Below are 22112 nucleotides of genomic sequence, written 5' to 3' on the forward strand. Positions count from 1 at the left end.
GATTCTGCTTGATCTTTTGTTACATTTCTTTAACTGGTTTGTCCTTCAGACGAACTTCACGGGTGTGATGAGACAAATGGAGACATGTCATACGTAGCAGTATTTCCACTGCATGGTACAGCTCAAGGGTTTTCCATTCATGATAGTGCCTGGTACTTTATGTGATATCTTGCTCGAGGTTCCAAGTGAGCTTAACCGATACTAAAAGGTGATGTGAAAACAGTGCAGACTGCTGATTGGTCATGCGACATTGGATTTGCCTGGCATTTTTAAATACTATCAATAGTGACCAAAAACTCAAAAAAAACCTATAGATGAGAGTAACTCATCTGGTCATGCTTTTGCTCCTCTTTGAGTGAAAACAACTGCTCCAAATTGACGGTCAGTCGATACAAATTTAGTCAGTTTTATTTTACACAATTAAAAAAAAGGCTATATACACAAAAAAAAAGCAAAGATTGCATATAATATACAGTGCAGGGAGAGGAAAAAAACAGGGGGGCTTATTTGAAGTCTCAGTCTCAAGAAATGGAAAACTAATAAATTCTGAGATATTTGCCAGCTTAAACGCATAAAATAAGAAAACCGCATCACTTTGGGAGCCCAAATCCTGTGAGCAGTCAGGTGAACAATCAGTGCTGATCAACAATCAACAACATTACATAAAAAATATATAATATGATTTATAAAATACGCGTTTCGGAGGGGGGTCCTTTTTCCTTTAATCATAGGACAGCTGAAGACATGACAGGAAAGGGGGTAGGGAGAGAGGGGATAACATGCAGCAAATGGGAGTTGAACCAGTGACCACTGCAGAGGATCAACAGCCTCAGTACATGGGGCGCATGCCCTACCAACTGAGCTATAGGGGCACCCTGAAATAGGCCGCCATCAAAGGAATGACTCCACCAAGTGGTTGGAGATGGTATATCCTTACATATACAAGTATCTCATGTATCTCCAGGTGGTGTATTTTTGACATCTGTCACTGTTAAAGACACTGTTTTGCTGTTTTGGTTATCCATGCACTGTGGTGTTGTGCTAAACTAATTACATTGCCGACATTAACATACATGAAAATGGCACTAGTTTTCTCTACTGGTGCTGCTACTTTCACAGCGCTTGTTTTCAATCAAGGTTTAGGGAAAAGATTTTGGTTTGGGCTCAAATAAGTATATTAAACCAGGATGTTATCTCACAGGGTGCGTCATGTAGTATAGTCAGTGTGTCTTGTATGCTGCAAGGATGCAGATCGACCCATTTCGATGTATCAGGAACACGAAACTTTTATGTCCTCTGTTATAAGCATGAAGGCAAGCAGAGCAGAGGAAATAATGAGCAGCAGAGTTGTCACTCTGGCAGTAAATGTACAGTGTAGGTTAAAGTTTGTCAGTGAATAAAGATCGCATTTTCTCAAGACCAGAGCACCTGCGTGAGTTGTTTCCCAAGATATTACTATGATGATCAGCTCTGCCTTTGTCTAGGGCAGGGGTCTGTAATCTGTGGCTCTTTTCCTCCTCTCCAGTGGCTCCCTTTGGCTTTATCAACAAACTAAATGTCAATGGATAACAGATCTTAATTGTACATTTTAATTTTCCTTTGTAATTGTTGTAGGTCTCAAGTGATTCTTACATTCACCAACTGTGCATGTAGCCTAAACACCAAATTTAAAAAAGTTGTAATATTTCATCAACGAAAATGTTGTATATAGCCTACATTTACAGCCTGGTGCTTTACTCTGGATGGTCTTCAAGGAAATTAGAGAACTTAAAGAGTTGGAGCGCCAAACAGATGTTTTTTGTTTGTTTGTTTTTTTTTTCTTTTCCAGGCCAAAAGTGGCTCTTTTGATAGTAAAAGTTGCAGAAACTTGGTCCAGGGAGTACTGTCTGCTCTGGAAAATAAAGTTGAAGTACCAAAAGGAGGAGGAGTTGAGACGAGTCGTACCATGTAGCAGAAATACAGCAGTAGATTACAACTCAGCCAAGGCAAACATAGAAAATACGTTTTAAGAAAAGAGGCAACTCCTGAGAATCAACTGCAACAACCTAAAAAGCTAATGCGGCTTATTTAGCAACTTCCTATGATCTTTTCTTGTTTTGTCTGTTGCCAGGTAACTTTGTATGTCAGATTCTATGATGTGTTGCATTTATGCCTACATCAAAGACTGACACTGTGTAGTAAATGAAACAGATGACAACATCTGTGTAAGGGTGAGGGAATCTCTGTGCATCAGCTACCACAGATTTCAAATCAGTGCCTCAACATAATGAGGTATAGAGTGTAGGGTTATAGTCTGAGCCTTTAAACAAGGTACCATGATGGACTTTAATACGATGACATGGACAGATGGTGGCAGTAATGTGCCTTAAATGGACCCAAACGTTCAATAAAAAAAAGAGGTGAAGAAGAGGAAGACCACCAGCCAGAGTAAATACTGAAGGTTTCAACTGTTTGTTCAGCCTTAATAATAATGTGTGCCGCCATGTTAGTTTACTAATATCAGAATAAGCTATGTGGTAAAATGTCACCTTAAATCACATACATTTTTGATTACAAAAGTTCACAGGCCTTTTACAGGATTTGGTTTTGTGATTTGGATATGTGTATGTTCTAAATTTTGCCTAAACCTTTTCTTAATTGTGAAGAATTGCAGCTGCAATAACCAGGTAGCATACCAGAATTGCTTGACTGATTGATTAATTTTTCCAAAAAAAAACCTCAAAACCTTGGCTGGCTGCAGCCTCGGATCTGCTGCTTTTCTTTGTAGTTTATTTTAGTAAATGAAGAACTTTGGGTTTTCGACTGTTTGTTGGACAAAAGAAGCAAACTGAAGACGTCACTGTGTCTACGGGAATTTTTGATGAGCTTTTTGTCACAATTTTTTGACATTTTATTGTTTGTTTAGTTGCAAAAATATTCCACAGATTAATCAATAATGAAAATAATTCTTGGTTGCAGTCCCACATCGGTCTGAGTCCAATTCATTTTTTAGGTTCCCCTTTGAACGAGGGCCCCAACTGTACAGAGCAACGGTCAGAGTTGAAAGAAAAGGACTTGCAGCTGTACAAACAGATGAGGACACTGACTGTTTCACTGTCCTCACTGTGTCGGTCCTACAGTACGTCAAGGGCATTCCTTCACCACCTCTTTTTTAGTGTCATGGACAAAAGGAGGGGGGAAATGTGCTGTCAAATGGCCGAATAAAGTAGTAGTAGAGTACTGAACGCTTTTACCCCAGACACTTGAAATGCCGCATTTGCCCTCAGAACAACAGGCCAGATAATTCTGGCAATGAAGGCTATAGAGATATCTCTGTATTATTGCACAGTAGCATCTGGAATTTACAATCTGAGGTCAAAATGTCACTTTTAAATAAGTGAACAATCTACATCGCTGTGGATAGTTTACATGTGAAGCTTGTTTTGATGTTTTGGAGCTCTCTTTATGGTATAAACACTTTTCAAATCCAGCTGTGAAAGTACAAATAGGCTAAAAGCAAGGCTGCAGTTCGATAAAGAGGAGGTTAACCTGCATTCATACCTAAATGTATTCATCACAGTGCTTAGAGGTCAATGAGGTAACCAGGACAGCGCTCGTCAGACCTGCTTGTTTGAGGTTTTGTCTGTTGCATAAAAAGGATGTTGACCCCAGTCATCCACGGGCCTTTCAGCTGGTTCTCAGAATGAAGTCAATGGAAGTTAATGTGTGATCAGTGAGCCATGTGGGGGCTGAGTTTAAAGGGGCCCTCGCACTGATTTTACACGCAAAGTTCAGCTTTGGAGTACTACTCAGCCTGTTGGAGCAATTGAGTAATGTCTTCTGTGGCTGTGGGGGAGATTTGTAAAAGTTTGAATGAATAAACCTGTTGATTTTATTCACTTATCTTGGGATGAAACAGAAGGCCCGCTTTGAAAACTGGAGGTGTGGAGTTTGAAAGAAGTAGGCATTTAAGATGGAAGCAGGTCTAATGAAAGATGCTGTTGAGTTGCATTATGGGAAATGTAGGATCTAGTGTTTCTGTAGCTAAAAGTCTTTATACCCCTTTTTTAAAATCTGTCTCTTTTGAGTCCCCCAACTTTATGACAGCAGTACAAAATCACTGGAGTACCTGTAATATGCACTGACGACAGGAGCCTGCAGTTTAGAGCAGCAATATTTGAATCCCTAGACTGCTGGTGATCGCTCAAACTTTGTTATATAGTAGCCAGCTATTATTTTCATAGTTGATTAATCTGTTGATCATTTTCTTTATTAACCAGTTAGCTGTTTTGTCCATAAAATGTTCAAAAATGGTAAAAAATGTTGATCACTGTTGATCCCAAAGTCCAAGTTGGTGTCCACAAATGTGTTCTTCTATTCACAAACCAAAGATCTTCAGTTAGCGTCAGAAAGGACTAAACTAATTAACCGATTATTAAAATAGCTGGCTATTAATTTAATAATTGATTAACGTTTGATTAATTGTTGCAGCTCTAAACTGTTTTGAATGAAGCGAGCAATTTAAGGTGACATGCATTTATAAGGCTTAAGTCTTTAGAAATGTTTATAACCATGCATGACAATTTATAACAAGCTTTAGAAGGTAAATAATAAGTGGTGGACATAATGGAGCATAATGTATTACAAGCACATACATAAGACATTCTAATGCATTATGTGTCACAGATACATGCCGCTTCTCCTGTGAGCTCAAAAAGGAAATATGAGTGTACGATATTGATGACATCACTGCAGCACTTTTCTAATTGGTCAAGCTGACAGTGTTAAAACTAACGTGGTGTTACAACACTGCCCGGTCTCCCCTACGTGAGGCTCAGCATACGCCAGAGGCTGAAAGTGTGTTTGTGTGTAATGTCCGACCTGTAATGCCTTGTTAACCCCCTGCTCTGCATGTTTCAGGAGAACAATCATTGATGATAAGCTTATCCGCTCTGATTTAGCACAGTCAGGACGGCCTCATGGACTGTAATCACTGTCAGACACGCAGCCAGGCACAAGAGTCCCAGACATATTTCAGGAAGCTGGATTGCAAAACTTGGTAACACTTTCTATGGTCATGTATAATGCCTTATAAGCACATTCATGAGACATTATAATGCATTTATAAGGCTTAAATCTACATAAATGTTTATAAACATACATAACACTTTATGACAAGGTTAAGAAAGTATTATAAGTGGTGGACATACTGTTGTATAATGTATTATAAGCACATTCATAAGACATAATGCATTTGTAATGCTTTATAAAATGCTTTATTAATGTTTATAATGATCATGACAGGTTTAGAAAATATTATAAGGTGGACATAATGTATTATAAGGTCAGCCTTCATAATGCTTGAAAGAAGAATCTGTGTTCTGGGTTACACAACACATGACAACCAAAACTTTAGCAAGTTATAAAGACACATAGAGGACTGCTCTAACTTATCATAGTAGATTATGAACATCTTATAAACATCAATAAAACACTAAAGCATGACTTAGTGAGCTTTAAGTAAAGTGACAGCACTGTATAGGGTTAATGACAATTGTATGGTGTCAATAAAATATTGTTCCATTTACAAAATTCCAAACTTAGGAATTTATAATCTGTTATGATATGTTAGGGCAGTTCTCTATTTTATGAATACTGATCTTATAATACATTATGCCCACCACTTAAAAAAATAATAAACCTTGTTATATGGTATGCATGATTCTAAATATTTCTGTAGTTCAATAAAGACTTGTAGATGTATTATAATGCCACATACTATTATATACACCACTTATAACATTAATAAATCTTGTCATACATTGTCATGCATTATTATAAACATTTATAGAGCTTTATAAAGTCTTACAAATGCATTACAGTGTCTTATGAATGTGCTTATAATGCATTATAGACATGACATTCATAGAAAGTGTTATGGTTAGCACTGAGATTTGAAGCATTATGAATGGTGAACTTGCAATACATTATATCCACCACATACTCTATAAACATTGTTATAAGTTGTCATAAGTGATTATAAACATTTATAAGAGATTTATAAAGGCTTATAAATGCATTATAATATCTTATGGATGTGCTTATACTGCCTTACAGATATGACCTTTATAGAAAATTCTTAAGATAATAAAAAAATATTAGCAACTATTAATTAATTGTATTAAATATTAAAATTTATGACAATGCAAATGAACTCAACATGAATCAACCGATCATGTGAACTTTGTAAATCAGTGCTGCCGTACACGAGTAGAACAATAACTATGCCTGTTTTTAGTATAATTAATGCACACTGTAAATGTCAACTTGTGCTCCGAGTACAGCACATTCATGTTATTGGTTTGCCGGCTGTGTTATCAAGAGGTGTCATTACAGTAATACTGCTGAGTGTCAAGTGTCAGCACAGATTGACAAAAGCACAGTAATCTGTGAGGGTTCAGGAAACCAGCACACGGATAAAGACTCAGATCCACACTCACAGGCCAGATAATGAGAGGCAAAAACAGTCCGAGAGCAATAATACTGTAAAGGCGGCAGGCAAAACACACACAGGAAGGAGAATCAAAAACTGGGCAACACAGACAATATGGCAAAGAGGATTATAAACACTGGGCCTGAGTATTGTAATTGGAAACAGGTGTGAGAACGCTCACATGATGAACTACGGTGGACACACTGAGGACAACTGGTGGACAGGTGAGGAATGACAGGAGATGTTACTTGGAAAGATCTGGAAACAGTAACAGTAAACACCCTGTGACAAAGTTATTTTATTTTATTGTCACCAGTAAATAAAATTAAGTATTTGTTTTCAGCTTTTAACATGAACTTAAATATCACAGTGAACATGTTCAGACAGGACACTGTGCAGGCAGCACAGGTCAAGTATATTGATCAATTTCTAGAGTAACATGCACTGCAGTCTCTCCTTTCATGATCTCCTGATAGTCTATAAACTGTTTGTTGACAGTCTGTGTCACTAAAATTACTCATGTGATAAAATTTGTGCAATGAAGTTTATGTACACTCAGTGTGTTGATTTATCTCAGTACACAGGGGTGAAAATAAAGATTTAGTCATGGCAGGGTGAGGCTAAGGTCAGGGTTACATGATTCAGCAACAATATAACTGCGTGGAACATGACTGTATGAGCACCTGATCAATTATTCAAATAAAATGTTGTGTAATGATCCGGTCCCCTTTTTTTTAAATACACTTTGATTCTGCTGAACAGGGATTTGGCTACGGTGATGCACATTTAAATGACAGATTTTCCTGTACTCCTTCTCCTTGAATCTACTTACACTTTCTACCACCTAAAACTTCACAAAATACCTAAAATATAACACTAAGCTACAGTTTTCATGTATTTTTAATTTTAATGCATTATTTAACTATTCAGCTATATAGTACTCTATGTATAGTTCTGTTACAAAGCCATCAAACTATGTGTTTTGATATTGTTTTAGTGTAGAATTTACTTACGGTCTATTTAAGGTCCAAGCTGAATTGCAAATCTTTTTTTGATTCTGTCACGTCTAAAGTCGTCAAATTTGTGATCCGAGTCTGACATGACTACAAATCATGTGACCACACCTCTGAGAGCAGCTGAATCCTTAATGGAGGCTGGGACAAAAGCAGAGCCCTGTTTATTTTATTCTTATTAGAAAAAAAAGACAAATATGCCCAGAAATAATGAATGAAAAGTTTTTATGAGTTTTGGTTCAGTTGGCACAGTTCTTTTACAGTGTACTCCCTTTTCATTATTGGGAAACTCCACTCAAAGTTTACACGCAAATATTTGCTTTACAACGATAAAAATAATCATTCAGACAGATTTCACAATGGTTTGGTTTAAAACATGGTTATTTGACTAAAATGAAAGAATGACTAAGAAATGTAGTGAATGCATGTGTGTTAACAGGTGGACTGATGTGATAGGTTGGAATTTCTGTAGGTATATATGTCAATACAGGCTATGCATGTTTGTGCAGTAAGAGTGCTGATGTATGCATTTATATAGACAGATGTTGTTATCTTCTTTTGCTTTGCTGGGTTATTTATGAAGCCTATATGTAAACAGGGTACCATTTGTGACGTGTATCTTGGTCTTCCTGGAAGGAAAACCACAAAGTAAATAAAGTATTTGTTAACTTCACTGAGTTATTCTTGACATTTTCAAGTAATATGTATTTGTTCCAGTGTATGACTTGTTAAATATGTACTTTTGGATATGTCAAATAAATCAAATCAAAACCTGACCACCTGAATCTCACTGACTCTTATTTATGCTTTTATTTAATACTGATTTATTTGTTTGTTTAATGTATTTTTTTCACTCCAGTAAATCTCATTGGCTTAAAAAATCTATATTATTATGCTAAAATCTGACAAGTTGATATTAATGTACTTAAAAAATCTTTAAAAAATACTTGTGTGTTTACTTAGTTTGATTGTTGAAGAACAATAGAGTGCGAAGCAGTGTTTTAAACTGGGTGAAAGAGAAGAGCGGAGAGAAACAATAAGTAGTGGACAAAAGAAATAATAAATAATAATAATGGAAAGTCTCAGGTTATATGATTACAAAGAGTTTGGTTGTGGATGCAGGATGGTTCAGTCCTCTGATTACCACACAGGGCTCTGTTCTGAATTATTCTGCTACACTTCAGCATGAAATGTAATCTATACTTCCTTCCAGAAATCCATCTTTTTGTCAGAAGATCTAAACTAAGGTAAAAGTACAAAAGGACTCTGTGGTTACTAGGCTCAGTTACACGATGGGTAAAATACAGTGCCAATGTCCGTAAAGTGAACGACATCTCAAATTTTCCAAAGTTGTATAAAACTATTGTGAAAGATACTGGGCAATGTTTCAGAATTTGGCAGATGAGAACAAAGAAGGAGGTGTTATTGGTTCAATTTACAAATCAACAGGAACCTTTGCTCTTGTGTTGGGTAACATTGACTCTGTAAACACGACTCTTATGTGGGTCACACTGCAGCTTTTCTAAGTAAAACACTTTGATAAATGCAATTTTTGCCTTTTTCTTCAGATGTTTATAGTCATTCACCTTAATGCTTGAATTGGCTGGATTATTCTTACAAATAATAGTATATATCCCATGCAGCACTCCCCTCAAAACTGCATTTTTCAGGTCACGTCTGGTTGCAGTAGGCCTCACTGTCAACTTGTGTAATTTTAGGATAAAGATGTGACGATAAATAGTAGGGGAAACCAGGGGCAATTGTAACGTTTTTGTAATTTCCTTCATAACTCGCACACTATTTGAAATAAACTGCTCATCTTTTTATGTAAGAAACATACAGTATATATGTGCACTAATTAATAATGCAATTGATACATCTTCCCTAAAGAGGACATGACCATGATATTAAATTTAATGCAAGAAGTCAGTGTTACACTCAAAATCATCATCATTTATCTAATAATGTTCTTCTTTTTATTAGAGGCTATATCAGTCATTTCCACAAGTGGGTCACAGGAAATTTTATTTGTGAAGAAATTCTGCAAATTTAAGATTTATATCTGCAGTACACCTTTTATAAAGCATTTAGTAAAATGAACATATTGTTTTACTGATAAGAGAAAAAAAATGACATGAGCTGTAGTAAGTATTTAACAAGTACATACGTTTTCTTAAAATGTGTGAAGATGATGCAGGTTCCTTTACAGTATGTGCGATTTAACTCTTTGCAAGATTTATTAATAAGGCCTATTGTGAACTGGGTCGTGATGGTCTGTTGTTTTTAAAATGATAAAATCTTATATGCTGAAAGTGTGCAGAGTAAGTGTCAGCACTCCAGGTTGTTTCTGTTCGGAGGAATTAAGTTATAATTACTAACGGTCTCCATCATATTTCTTTTTTTAAAGGTAATTTGATTTGACCTACTAGATATACAAAATGCAGTGCTTACATTAGGTCATATGGCTTAGGGGCAATTGTAACATTGTGTTACGTTTGCCTCCGATCTTGCAGCCATGATAAAATCTTGCATGCTAGCTAGCATCACCTATATTAGCATAGTTTCCTCATTTTGAATTAAACCAATAAGTCGACCTAAAATTCATGTTTTAATTCATAGTCATATAAACTTTTGACAGAAAAAGGTTTTCTTCTTCTTTCATCCAGAAAGTAATTTTCAAACCTCAAAAACATTTTTTTTTCTTGAAAACATCTGCTGAAGTGAAGTGATCCTGTTCCACATACAGTGAGAGAATCCTACTGAGCATGTGCAGAAGTATCATCACTCTAACTTGTCTCTGACTGGAGGAATTGAGCGTTGAAAACCTTCCTGTTACAGTTGCACCCGGTCTCCCCTAATAATACAATAATATGAAATAGTAATTACAGGAGCCACTCTGTTCCATACTTTTACTTTTGACTTACTTTTGATGCTTGAAATAAAATCTGAAGGTATACACACACACATACACACACGCACACACACACACACACACACACACACACACACATATTTATATATGTATATGTATGCCGGGATTTACTGCATTTAATACAGTGTTTTAATACACTTTCTCATGTGTTTGTTCTCTGGGATCAAAAATCTATCAAGCTTAACAAACGCCTCAATCAATTAACCAATCCATAAATCGATTATATCTTATTTGTCCTCAGAGGGCAACTGAAGCAGCAGACAGAAACACAAACCTCATAATCACACCATATAAATACCAAGCAAAAACGTGTGGAAAACTGGATTAAATCATTTAAAAATAAATTAAACTTCCAATACAAATAAAAGAATGAGAAGATATTTAGACTTCAGACGCTGAATGTCTGCTCACGTTGCTCGACGAATCGTGTCTTTTGTGTCTCCGTGTCTTATTTTCAGACTAGTGCAAACAATAGTGTCAGAGTCGGTGTCTGTGAAATTCCAGTATGAGGACATCTCGGACATGTAATCTCTCTGTTTCTCTGCCATTTCTGTGTACCAGCACACAAAAGTACACACACGCACACGCCTCGTGCACGCCCTCGTTAGGAAACCTGAGCAAACTGATTTTTTTTTTTTTCTTCCAGCTTCAGTCTGAGGGGTTTGCTATAAAAGCCCAAGCTGCCTTCAGACTGCCTGCTCTGCTGACCTGGAGACCCGCCGTCCGTCCAGCATGAAGACTCTCCTCCTTGTGGCGCTCCTCGGGTGCCTCGGTAAAAACTTTTTTTTTTTTTATTATTCTATTTGATCAAATATTCATTAAACGTTCAATTTATATGAATTTGTAATTCATCCATCATCTGCATTGCAGCCACTGTGTTGGCGGCCCCCGCTGAGAAGGTGAAGTGGTGCGTCAAGTCGGACGCAGAGTCTAGGAAATGTTCAGACTTGGCCGCAAAATCCCCCGCGTTCTCCTGCGTGCAGAAAGAGAACACTATCGACTGCATCGTGGCAATTAAGGTGAGCTGAGTGCATCATTATTCAGAGCATATACCCAATAAGATGTGCTCAATAAATATGTCTTCAGTCTTAGTGTTTGATTTAATCTTTTAGCTTGTAAAAATGCCTAATAAATGGACATTGCAGTGCCCAAAGTGTGTTTTTTTTGCATCGATGATTTAATAGGCAGGGCTGCGGAAAGGTTTCAGATCATGCACATTTATGTAGATGTATGCAACATTAGGTGATCGAGGAAGTAGCTGCCAGCAATTTTGATAATCGATTAATCATTTCAGTAATTTTTGCGAGCAAAACATTTGCTGGTTCCAGCTCATTTACTGCTTTTCTTCAGTTTTCTTCAGTCTTTGGGGTTTTGCACAGTTGGTTGGACAAAACTGAGAAACTGATGAGCATTTTGGGCAGTTTTTTTTTTTTTTTGACATTTTAAAGACTAAACACTCAATCACTCAATTTACTTACAGCACTGGCTTATCCTGCATTCATAATCCTAATTAAATGTACTGACAGCTATTACGAGCACAGTATATTTTCACTATAAATTTATTGTTATTATTGTTAGAAGTAGCTGCAGTAGTAGTGATGAAATAATATGCAGACGACATTTTTATCTTATAGGAGATCAAGCTACAGTTATTTTTGGCCACTTTTTGCAGCAGTTTAGCAGCTTTTTTTTTAAACATGATTGTGTTTTATATGCAGAATCCTAATCTTCAAAGTAACTAGTAACTACTACTAGTAACTACTATTGCTGCATTAACATGGTTGATTGAGGTGAATGAGCTGTTTTAAACTGTTTCATAGTTTAATTTTTCAATGTGCTTGTGTTTTGTAGAATCTTGTATATATTGTCACAACATGACTTTTAAGGCCATGAAAAAGTGGGAGACACACCACTCATGAAAGTTAAACAAATTACTTTATTGAACAGGCTGAGATTAATTAAATATGTAACAAAAGTACAAAAACACATAAAGAGTGGAGGTCGGTGCAGTGCATGCAGTACATGACAGTGTGTTGTAAGGTACTTGTAAAGGAAGAGGAACTAAAGCTGCAACATAATCAAACAGTTGTCTGCAGGGAAGGATAGAGAGAATGATAGTGACAGCCAGGGCTTTATAGACTGGGAACGCTGGGTCCAGTTAGCATTGATTATACTCCTCCCCACCCACCAGGTACCTGAAAAACAGGTTGACAAAAGGCAGATTGGTAGGGAAGGGCTGTTGGCACAATATGCAAAATAATGATCAACTGGTACTCATGTAAAATAAATGTAAAGAAGCAAAAAGTGCAGTATTCCCCTTTGAAATGTAGCAGGCTGGAAGTATGAAAGTGACATTAAATTAAAGTATTAGGCAGATTATGGTGCTCAAATAAATGGTAACACTTTATACGAAGGGGTGTCACTGTCATAACCATGTCATGACACCTGTCATGAACAGGAAGGAGTCTTTGTAAATGTTCATGACTACTGTCATGTTCACATTGTTTGAGATGTCTTTGTTATGATCACTTGACATTAACCACAACATAGCCTGTCATCGCTTTGTCAGTGTCCTAGCCTACTTTATTATAAATACACTAGCTTGCCGTTATCCAAGATAAATCATCTTGATGCTGTACTCTGTTGTCAAACAGGCTTTATAACATTTAATGGCATCTTTATGACAACTCCTAATGATACTTCATTTAGTTGAGGTCCAGCAAATTATTCATGACACCCTTACAAAAGCAGTTGACAGTGTAATAAAACTTCAAAAGTCCATAATGTACAACTTAACATGAAGTCAAGAAAAATATTCATAACGCATGTATAATGGTCTCATAACGGTCGGTGTCAAAGCCAACCACATATGTCAGTTTAATGTAATGTTAAAACATAAGGCTAAACAGTAATAATAATGTCGGGTTGTCATAACAAGATATTGACAGGTTATGTTGTCTTGGTTAATGTCACATTGTCAAATCAAAGACAGTGGTTTGGTTAACGTCAGGTTGTCATAATTACCACTTTTGTGTCTTGATTAATATTAAGTTGTCATAACAAAGACATTTTTGTTTTGATTAGTGTCAAGTTGTCAAGACAAAGACATCTCAAACAATATGAATTTTGAATTGAAAATTACATAATTGATCAAATGACACTTAATGAAGACAGTCGTAAACATTAATAAAGACTCCTTCATGGTCATGACAGGGGTCATGACATTGTTATGACAGTGTAATGGCAGTCTTAAGCACTCTCCTTTAAATAAAGTGCTGATGAATAAATTTGTTTTTATCCTCCACTGGATTTGATTTGCAACAAAACATCCTGCATATATTCCTGTTTTTTATCAGGCTGGTGAAGCGGACGCCATCACTTTGGATGGAGGGGACATCTACACTGCTGGACTGAACAACTACGACCTGCATCCCATTCTGGCTGAGGACTACGGCCCCAGTATGTTTACTGAGCAGCTGTCTTTGCTTATGAACTTAGCCCCAGAAAGAGGACGTTTATCATTTTGTATGAGCTACACATTTTAACTCTCTGTTCACAATTGCTCTGCTCACATCCAGCTTCGGACACCTGTTACTACGCCGTTGCTGTGGCGAAGAAGGGTACTGGATTTGGCTTCAATGAACTCCAGGGGAAGAAAACCTGCCACACTGGGCTGGGGAAATCTGCAGGCTGGAACATTCCCATAGGAAGTCTGCTGTCCATGAACTTGATTCAGTGGTCAGGCATTGAGGACAGCCCTGTGGAAGAGGGTGAGTTACGCTCAAGTTTGATCATTTGGGGAAATTAGCTTATTCACTTTCTTGCTGTGAGTTTGATGAGCAGAATGATACCGCACGAATCTGTCTGTTAAATATGAAACCGGCTGCCGGTTTGCATACCTTAGCATAAAGACCGGATGGAGGGGGAAGCACCTTTTTACACTTCAGTCCTTAAACAAGATGCAATGCGTTAATTTGTGAGCTTTAGAGGAGCTCAGAAGCTGATTTTTTGGACAGAGCCGGGCCTGCTCTTTCCAGTGTAACCGTTTGTGGTACAAACTAAGCTAATCAGCTGCAGACTTGTTCACCATGCAGAAATGAGAGTGGTATCTTCTCATCAAAGTCTTGGAAAGAAAGCAAATAATTGTCCCAAAACTACTACTTCAACATGTGTCATCTGTTTATATGTTTTATGGGCTGATTCCAGAGTTATTATTTCCAATTTATAAAATTTTAGCTACTTTACAAAAAACGAAAAAAAACAAAAAGGTTGATGTTATTTGAAACAGTTTTCACACCTTTGTGTCAAAAAAGAACAGTTGACTAAATAAAGTATGAATATCCAAATAATAAAAGAAATGATGCGACTGAAGGTGTGGGTGGGGGGGCTATGATGCAGGGTCTTATTTCTAAAACCTTTGCTTTGGCCCTTTTTTTTGCTTAACAGCGGTGAGTCAGTACTTCCTGGCCAGCTGCGCCCCGGGGGCAGCCAGGGGTAGCAAGCTGTGTGAGCTGTGCAAGGGAGACTGCAGCAGGTCCCACAACGAGCCTTACTATGACTACGGCGGAGCCTTCCAGTCAGTACCAGTCTTTCGGTCATCCTTCTCAGTTCTATTATCATTTTTCCTGTCCTCTGTCACAGCTCAGCCTGTAATCCTGTGACATTCTGATCTCATTTAATGCTTTCTTTAACCCGTTCTCTCTGTGGATGAACACTATACTGCTGGTTCTGTGGCAAAAAAAAAAAAAACTGTCTATGCTGATGCTCCTGTGGACTGGTCTTCTTAACAGGTGTCTGGTGGAAGACGCTGGACAGGTGGCTTTTGTGAAGCATCTCACTGTACCTGGTCAGTATCATCTATTCTAATCTGTATTATGAAATCTTCCTGAGCTTAAATCCTTAAATATTTAAATTTTATTACAACAAAACAAACAGCATCACTGTTTTCAGGCATCGTCACATCTATACTACATTCTCATTATAATAGAGCTTTTCTGTACTTCCTGATAATTTGCATAAGATTACCCATGATTAGAAAAGTATTCAACAGAAATAAACAGAGGAAGAAAGTTTAGAGATGGTGGGAGAGGCAAGCAGTCCCCATTTTTATTATTGAAATTCATATATAATTAATTTCATCATCTTAAAATCAAGTCAGTTATTTGTTGTAGGTGGATAATCTATAACTATTTATGAGTTGCTTTTTTGCTGCAGTAGTTTTCTGATTTTTTTTTCATGTGAATGCACAGTGTGCTGTGTTTAATTACTTTTTGTGTTATAATTACCAAGACTAATATAATGCTTGTGGGATTGCCCAATATGTCTGTAAGACATGCAACTGGAAGACTGTAAGAGAAAAAGATTCTAATCATTGTTGCGGCACACTTTCAGACTCTGAAAAGGCCAACTACGAGCTGCTGTGTAAAGATGGCTCCAGACAACCTGTCGACAACTACAAAACCTGCCACCTGGCCAGAGTACCGGCTCACGCTGTCGTCACCCGCAACGATCCTCAGCTGGCCGAATTAATCAAGAACAGCCTCAATTCAGTGCAGGTATTATACAAAACATGCTGCACGAAGGGCCAGTAGTTGAGTTGACTGCCTGATAGAGATGATAAAGCAATACAGTGACTCATGATATAAAAGGATTCATTTAAACACGTTTACATAGTAACACCTGCTTACTTTTTACCTTTTCAGGGCTTTAACCTCTTCTCCTCTGAAAACTATGCGCCCTCCAAAAACCTGATGTTCAAGGACTCAACAGTGAGGCTGGTGCCCCTGCCCGCAAACACAGACTCCTTCCTGTATCTGGGTGCTGAATACATGAGCATTATCCGTTCCCTTAAGAAAGGTACTGTAAACCAATAAAAACACACAGATTAACAAAGATAAAATGGTGGAAGAAGTACTCATAGCGGTTACTTTTGTAAAAGTTGCAATATCATGCTGTAAACATACTCGACTACAAGTAAAACTCCTGCTTTTAAATCCTGACTTAAGTAAAAAAAAATGTAAGTATTACCCAAAAAATACACTTAAAGTGTTAAAGTACTTATTGTGCTGCAAAATACTCCCTGTCAGCATTTTACCATCTGAAAATAAGTGGTAACTAAAGCAGTAAAAAGTACAATAATTTGCTCTGAGATGTAGGGGAGTAGATGTATAAAGTTGCATAAAATGGAAATACAAGTCTCTCAAATTTGTACTTAAGTATAGTGCTTGAGTACATGTGCTTAATTACATTTATTAGATGACAGACACTGACCTATGGTTATTGTTTGCTTTGCTTTACAGAGCAGACCCCAGCCACTACATCCTCTGCAATTAAATGGTGCGCTGTGGGCCACACTGAGACCAGCAAATGCGACACATGGAGCATCAACACTGTGGGTGATGACGGCACTGACATTGAATGCCAGAATGGCAACACAGTTGAGGACTGCCTGAAAAAGATTATGGTAAAACACTCTTCAATGAAACTATGGGAATTTGTTTCAAATGTGAGTTTTTTGGGGGGTTTTTTAACTCCAGTTTGTCTCTAATTATCCTGCAGCGTAAAGAGGCTGACGCAATGGCAGTGGATGGAGGACAGGTGTACACAGCTGGGAAGTGTGGTCTGGTTCCTGCTATGGTGGAGCAGTACGATGAATGTATGACATAGCACAGAAACCGCACGTACAATCCTGTATGTCATTTTACCCTTTCTGCGGTAGAGTAACATTTGCATCTCTGTCTCTCTCCACAGCACAGTGCAGCACCTCTGGAGGTACTAAACCTACAGTACAGTATTTATATCCCTTGTTCTAGTGATGCAGATAAAGCTAACAGAATGGTTTGGATTAATAGATGTGAGTTTGCATGGAGTACTTACTGATAGTCTTGTATTACCTACAGTAGATGCCAGTCAGCATGCTCCCAGTTTGGGGATGGAAGCTAAGCAATGAACTGCAGAGGACAGGGTCAGCAACCAAAGATATTTTAGCCACTTAAAAGGCACACTTTAAAAAAATCAACATCGGCTTAAGTGCATGCTATATTTGGAATATTTTCTCTGCTTTACCTCGCCGCCAAAAAGGCTTTTCAAATGGGAACCCCCCGCGTTATATAAGCCATCTCTTGCCCCCTCCAAACCAACCAGACTCCATGAAGGAAATCAGTCATTTTAACCTGCAAAACACAGGAGTTGCTTGTCTGCTGCTCCCTCGATCTGTTAGTTTGTTTGGATTATTGTGTGACTTTGGTGTTTTAAAACTCACACAATAACACAAACAAACTAACAAATCGAGGCAGTGGTAGACGAGCAGCTCCCATGTTCTGCGAGGTGAAATGAGTGATTTCGCTTGTGGAGTTTGGTTGGATTGGAGAAAGCAATATTTGGCTTATATAACAGCCATCTCCCATTGAAAGGCTGTCTGATGGCAAAGTAAATTAGTGAAAATACTTCAAATATAGCGCACACTTAAACTGATATTGATTTTTTTTAGGTGGGCGTTTTTTAAGGCTAAAACCCCTTTTGTTGCTGACCCTGTCCCCAGCAGTACATTACTATCCTTCCATGCTGGAGGTCCTGCTCCCTCTCTTTTCCCCCAAACTGAGAGTGTCCCGACCATCCACTGTAAGTAACACACTGAATATAGGTATTTAAGTTATACAATCCCACATCAAATAATTAGAACTATCCCTTTAAAATAATGGTATTACAGTTTTTTTGTATGCTTATTATTTCCTAATAATTTCTGGGGAAGTTTCTGAGAAAGAGCTATTGGTGCTAATTGTAAGAAAAACATGATATACTTGAATTAAATTAAATATGAATTTATTATTCATCTATTATACAATCTACAGTAGAGTTGCAGTCACACTGTGGACATTTAAATAATTAATTAATTGGAACTGAATGCTGTTTATTGTTGTATAAGTTCCAAATGACGCATATCTTTTCAGAAAGCTTCATGGATTAGTTTTAAATTCAATTAATTAAATGAAATGAACTATAACTAATAATAATTGGTCTTATCTGATAGATCTCCCTCTGTGTTTCCACTCTTGCAGCCCCAGCCTCCTCTTACTATGCTGTTGCTGTGGTAAAGAAGGGTTCAGGGGTGACCTGGAACACCCTGAAGGGCAAGAGGTCTTGCCACACGGGCATCGGCAGAACTGCTGGCTGGAACATTCCCATGGGCCACATCCACAGACAGACAAACGACTGTGACTTCAGTAAGTGACTGTGTGCTTCTTCTCCTAAAACTTGTATGTACTATGAATTTGAACTTGCAGACATGTCAAAAAAAAAAAAAAAAAAAAAGAAATGCAATGACACCACAGGGTGGAAACATTTTATGAACTTGTCTGCAAAGTTGCAAAATGTTCACATATTTGTTTAGCTACACTCTAAGTCCACTTGTGGCAACTAAAACATTTACTGTAACACACTGTGCTGACTGTGTCCCCTCCTTCTCATCAGCTAAATTCTTCACTAGTGGCTGTGCCCCAGGAGCAGACCCCTCCTCTCCATTTTGTACTAACTGTGCCGGCAGTGGCAAAGCCGTGGGAGATGAGTCCAAGTGCAAAGCCAGCGCTGATGAGCAGTACTACGGCTATGCTGGAGCCTTTAGGTAGGACGCAACAGTGCAGTTATTCTCTGCGTAAAACTTTATGCGCTTGTACGCTAAAAGAATAGTTTGACATTTGGAGAAATGGGCACGTTTGCCTTCTTCCCGAGAGTTGATACCACTCTTGGGTAGACTATAAGCAGGGGGAAAGAAAGTTCTCTAAAGCTTTCTAATTAACAAACTGCACCTCATTTGATTTGTACATAGATGGAGGTGTAAAAATGTGCAACTATAGCTTGGTAAACAATTAATCCATCCACTTGGCACTTTTTTGCAGTTTCTCTGCTGGTTGCAGCTGACTGCTAACCTAACACACCGGAAAAACATTTTTTCCATGCTGACTGCTCCGTACATCAACAGTATCGTGAAAGCTGGTTATTACTTCTGTCTCATTAAATCAGTACTACACGCAGTACTGTTCAAGTTATATGGAGATTGTACATGCAAGGACAACATTTTTTTTCCGGCTTGTTGTACTGGAACATGGTCAACTTCAGTATGATGTCATGTCAATCAGCACTGATTGCTGGGTCAAATGGAAATGTACCAGTAGTTCAGCAAAAATTACAAATTCCCCTCCAAAACAGACCAGATAATCACCAGTCCAACTGAAATACACCAACCATCTCATCGCTCATCTCCCTCAGTTTTCATCATCTTTAAAAAGCCAACCTCTTACTGGTCGTAGACTTTTCTACTTCTGTCTGTCTTCTTTTATTTTGTAGGCGCAACTGTAAATTTTAGCTGAATTTTCTCCACTATTATTGCGCGACAAGCTCATTATAGCTTAAGCAATATATCTGCTTAGCCTTGTGCAAGACTCGATTCATGTGCTGTGAGTGCACAGCCAGAGGGTGTGTGGTAGACAGGCAGCCATCTAAATGATTGCATGATTTTATTACAAGCGTTAACTTTTGGCAACAAAGCCAATAAATGTATTTCCAAAAATGCCAAATATTCCTTGAATTACTCTTCCGGCTTAGGGTTGAAAGTTAATCTTCATACTGCCCGTGTTAATGTGCTGAATATCATTACAGATGTCTCGTTGAGGGTGCCGGTGATGTTGCCTTCATCAAGCACACAATCGTTCCAGAAAACACTGGTGGTAAGAGACTGACATTGACCTGTTTTCATCGCAACTACGACTGTGTTGTTTCCAACAAAACCATGACATTCTTCACTGCTGTCTCTTCTTGTTAAAGACAATCGCCCAGCATGGGCTAGTGGTGTGACTGCAGACGACTTTGAGCTGATCTGCCCTGGTAAGGATCCAGTGCCAGTCTCCGATTATCTCTCTTGCCACTTGGCTCTTGTGCCCGCACACGCTGTGGTGACTCGTCCAGAGATGCGTGGTGAGGTGGTCCGCATTCTCCAGGAGCAGCAGGTCAGTGACGATTTTATTTTAGGTCATTTTTAGTTTTTGGTTGTTGGTGTGCAAGTAATACCCTTGCACTGCAGATTATCTATTTAGCACTCAATTTGTTGATCTTAAAATTTGTGTTAATTTCCCTCCCATGCAACTTTTTCTCCTTTTCAGTTCTGTGGTATTACTATCTAATATCTGCCTTTTTCCACAGGATATACAGAATATAGAATATGTACATAAACACATTTTTTACAATGATCCCTCAAAAATGATTATAACTGTAATGTAATGGAGGCAGCATCTTTTATAGTTTAACAATAAACTTCTTCCAAAATCATATCAGGACCTGATTGAGAAAAGGGGTCAAATATACATGAAATGCTGCTTATAAAGCTAAAACAAAACAAAACAAAACAAAAAACAATCTGCATTATGTTCTGTAAAAAAAAGTTTTAGTAAAAAATTATTAGTCTGGCTTTAATGTAGATTAGCAAGCTAATTAGCTAGCTTGAGTTTTGATAACATTAGCTATCAGCTGTAACTAGCTTGCTAACAACTGATGTGTATTACGTTGCTAGGTAGCATTTTGCTACAGAGCAAATGATACCTAACTAGCTTGCTAACAACTGATGTATATCTAACTAGTTGGTGAACGTTTTGCTAACAGTAGCTAACTTAAGATGTGATAATATACAGTACATGTTTATATTACAGGTCCCCCCAAAACATCTTTTAACCACTGTCAAAATGTGGTTCTTTTTAAACATAGATAAGCCTAGCACATAGCATATCTAAGTGCTAAAAAGAAAGTTGAACGATGCTCCTAAAGGGGTGGTAGTAACCTACTACAATGGGGTATTACGTACAGCTGTCTCACTGAGACACTAAGATACGGAGTAAAATTCAAAAAGGGTATTCAACATTTTTTTTTTTACCATAAACCCCTGTTAACCTCTGACCTTATATATATTTGTAAGACAATATATATATGAATAAGTCTGTTTTAAAGTTTACTTTTGTTCTTAATTTTCAGACCAAGTTTGGTATCAGTGGCACTGAGGCGTTCAGGATGTTCGAGTCACCTCAAGGAAAGAATCTCCTCTTCAAGGACTCCACCAAGTGTCTTCAGGAGATCCCAGCTGGAACATCCTATGACAGCTTTTTGGGAACAGAGTACATGAATGCCATGAGTTCACTCAGGGAGTGCACTGACTCCACTCCAGGTTTGTACAAGTGTGGCTTAAATGAAGATTAACAAGACAGTCATTTAACAAATGCACACCTTGATAAAAGATGTGCCTGCACTGTGTTCCTCTACTCATTTTTTGTCCTTTTCTCTTCCCAACAGATCTGGAGAAATCTTGCACTTTCCATTCTTGCCAGCAAAAAAACTAGTGGCGAGCATGGACCATGTGGTGCCTCATTCAGCCCTCAGTGATTCGAGCACCTTACCCACACTTACCACACTCAACCCAAAAATTGCCTTGTCTTTTTTCCTACTGATCTTATTGTAGACATGTTTCTACAAGTGCAGCCAACAAAGAGAAATATCACAACCAGCACCTACAAATCAACTATTCCGTGACCAATCATGTCCTATTGTAGCTTTTTTTCATGCTTTTGAAATGTAATGTTAGATTATCTGTGTTATTGGATCAATGTTATGTTAACACATGACTGTCTTTTCTCAAATAAAGCTTTTTCTCAAATAA

At 37.8% G+C, this 22112-nt stretch overlaps 1 protein-coding gene across 1 annotated transcript; it reads left to right on the plus strand.

Annotated features, from left to right (window-relative positions):
* The first annotated feature begins 11033 nt into the window (after nucleotides 1-11033).
* On the plus strand, nucleotides 11034-22112 carry tfa (transferrin-a). Its single transcript, XM_084731958.1, has 17 exons — nucleotides 11034-11189; nucleotides 11288-11436; nucleotides 13774-13876; nucleotides 13996-14187; nucleotides 14864-14993; nucleotides 15208-15263; nucleotides 15809-15972; nucleotides 16120-16273; nucleotides 16717-16880; nucleotides 16976-17072; nucleotides 17168-17188; nucleotides 18475-18639; nucleotides 18887-19037; nucleotides 20072-20139; nucleotides 20237-20418; nucleotides 21434-21623; nucleotides 21749-22112. Exons 1-17 carry the CDS (start codon nucleotides 11150-11152, stop codon nucleotides 21793-21795), a joined length of 2073 nt encoding a protein of 690 aa, XP_084588084.1. The 5' UTR covers nucleotides 11034-11149; the 3' UTR covers nucleotides 21796-22112.

This window comes from Lutjanus erythropterus, chromosome 12, assembly GCF_056507025.1.
Source record: "Lutjanus erythropterus isolate fLutEry1 chromosome 12, fLutEry1.hap2, whole genome shotgun sequence".
Classification (NCBI taxonomy): domain Eukaryota; kingdom Metazoa; phylum Chordata; class Actinopteri; order Lutjaniformes; family Lutjanidae; genus Lutjanus; species Lutjanus erythropterus.

Excerpts from the sequence above, each read along its gene's own strand:
- tfa (XM_084731958.1), top strand. The coding sequence starts at position 11,150 with ATGAAGACTCTCCTCCTTGTGGCGCTCCTCGGGTGCCTCG. Across the intron at positions 14,994-15,207 it reads GACTACGGCGGAGCCTTCCA|GTGTCTGGTGGAAGACGCTG; the intron begins GTCAGTACCAGT and ends TCTTCTTAACAG. Across the intron at positions 16,274-16,716 it reads TATCCGTTCCCTTAAGAAAG|AGCAGACCCCAGCCACTACA; the intron begins GTACTGTAAACC and ends TTTGCTTTACAG.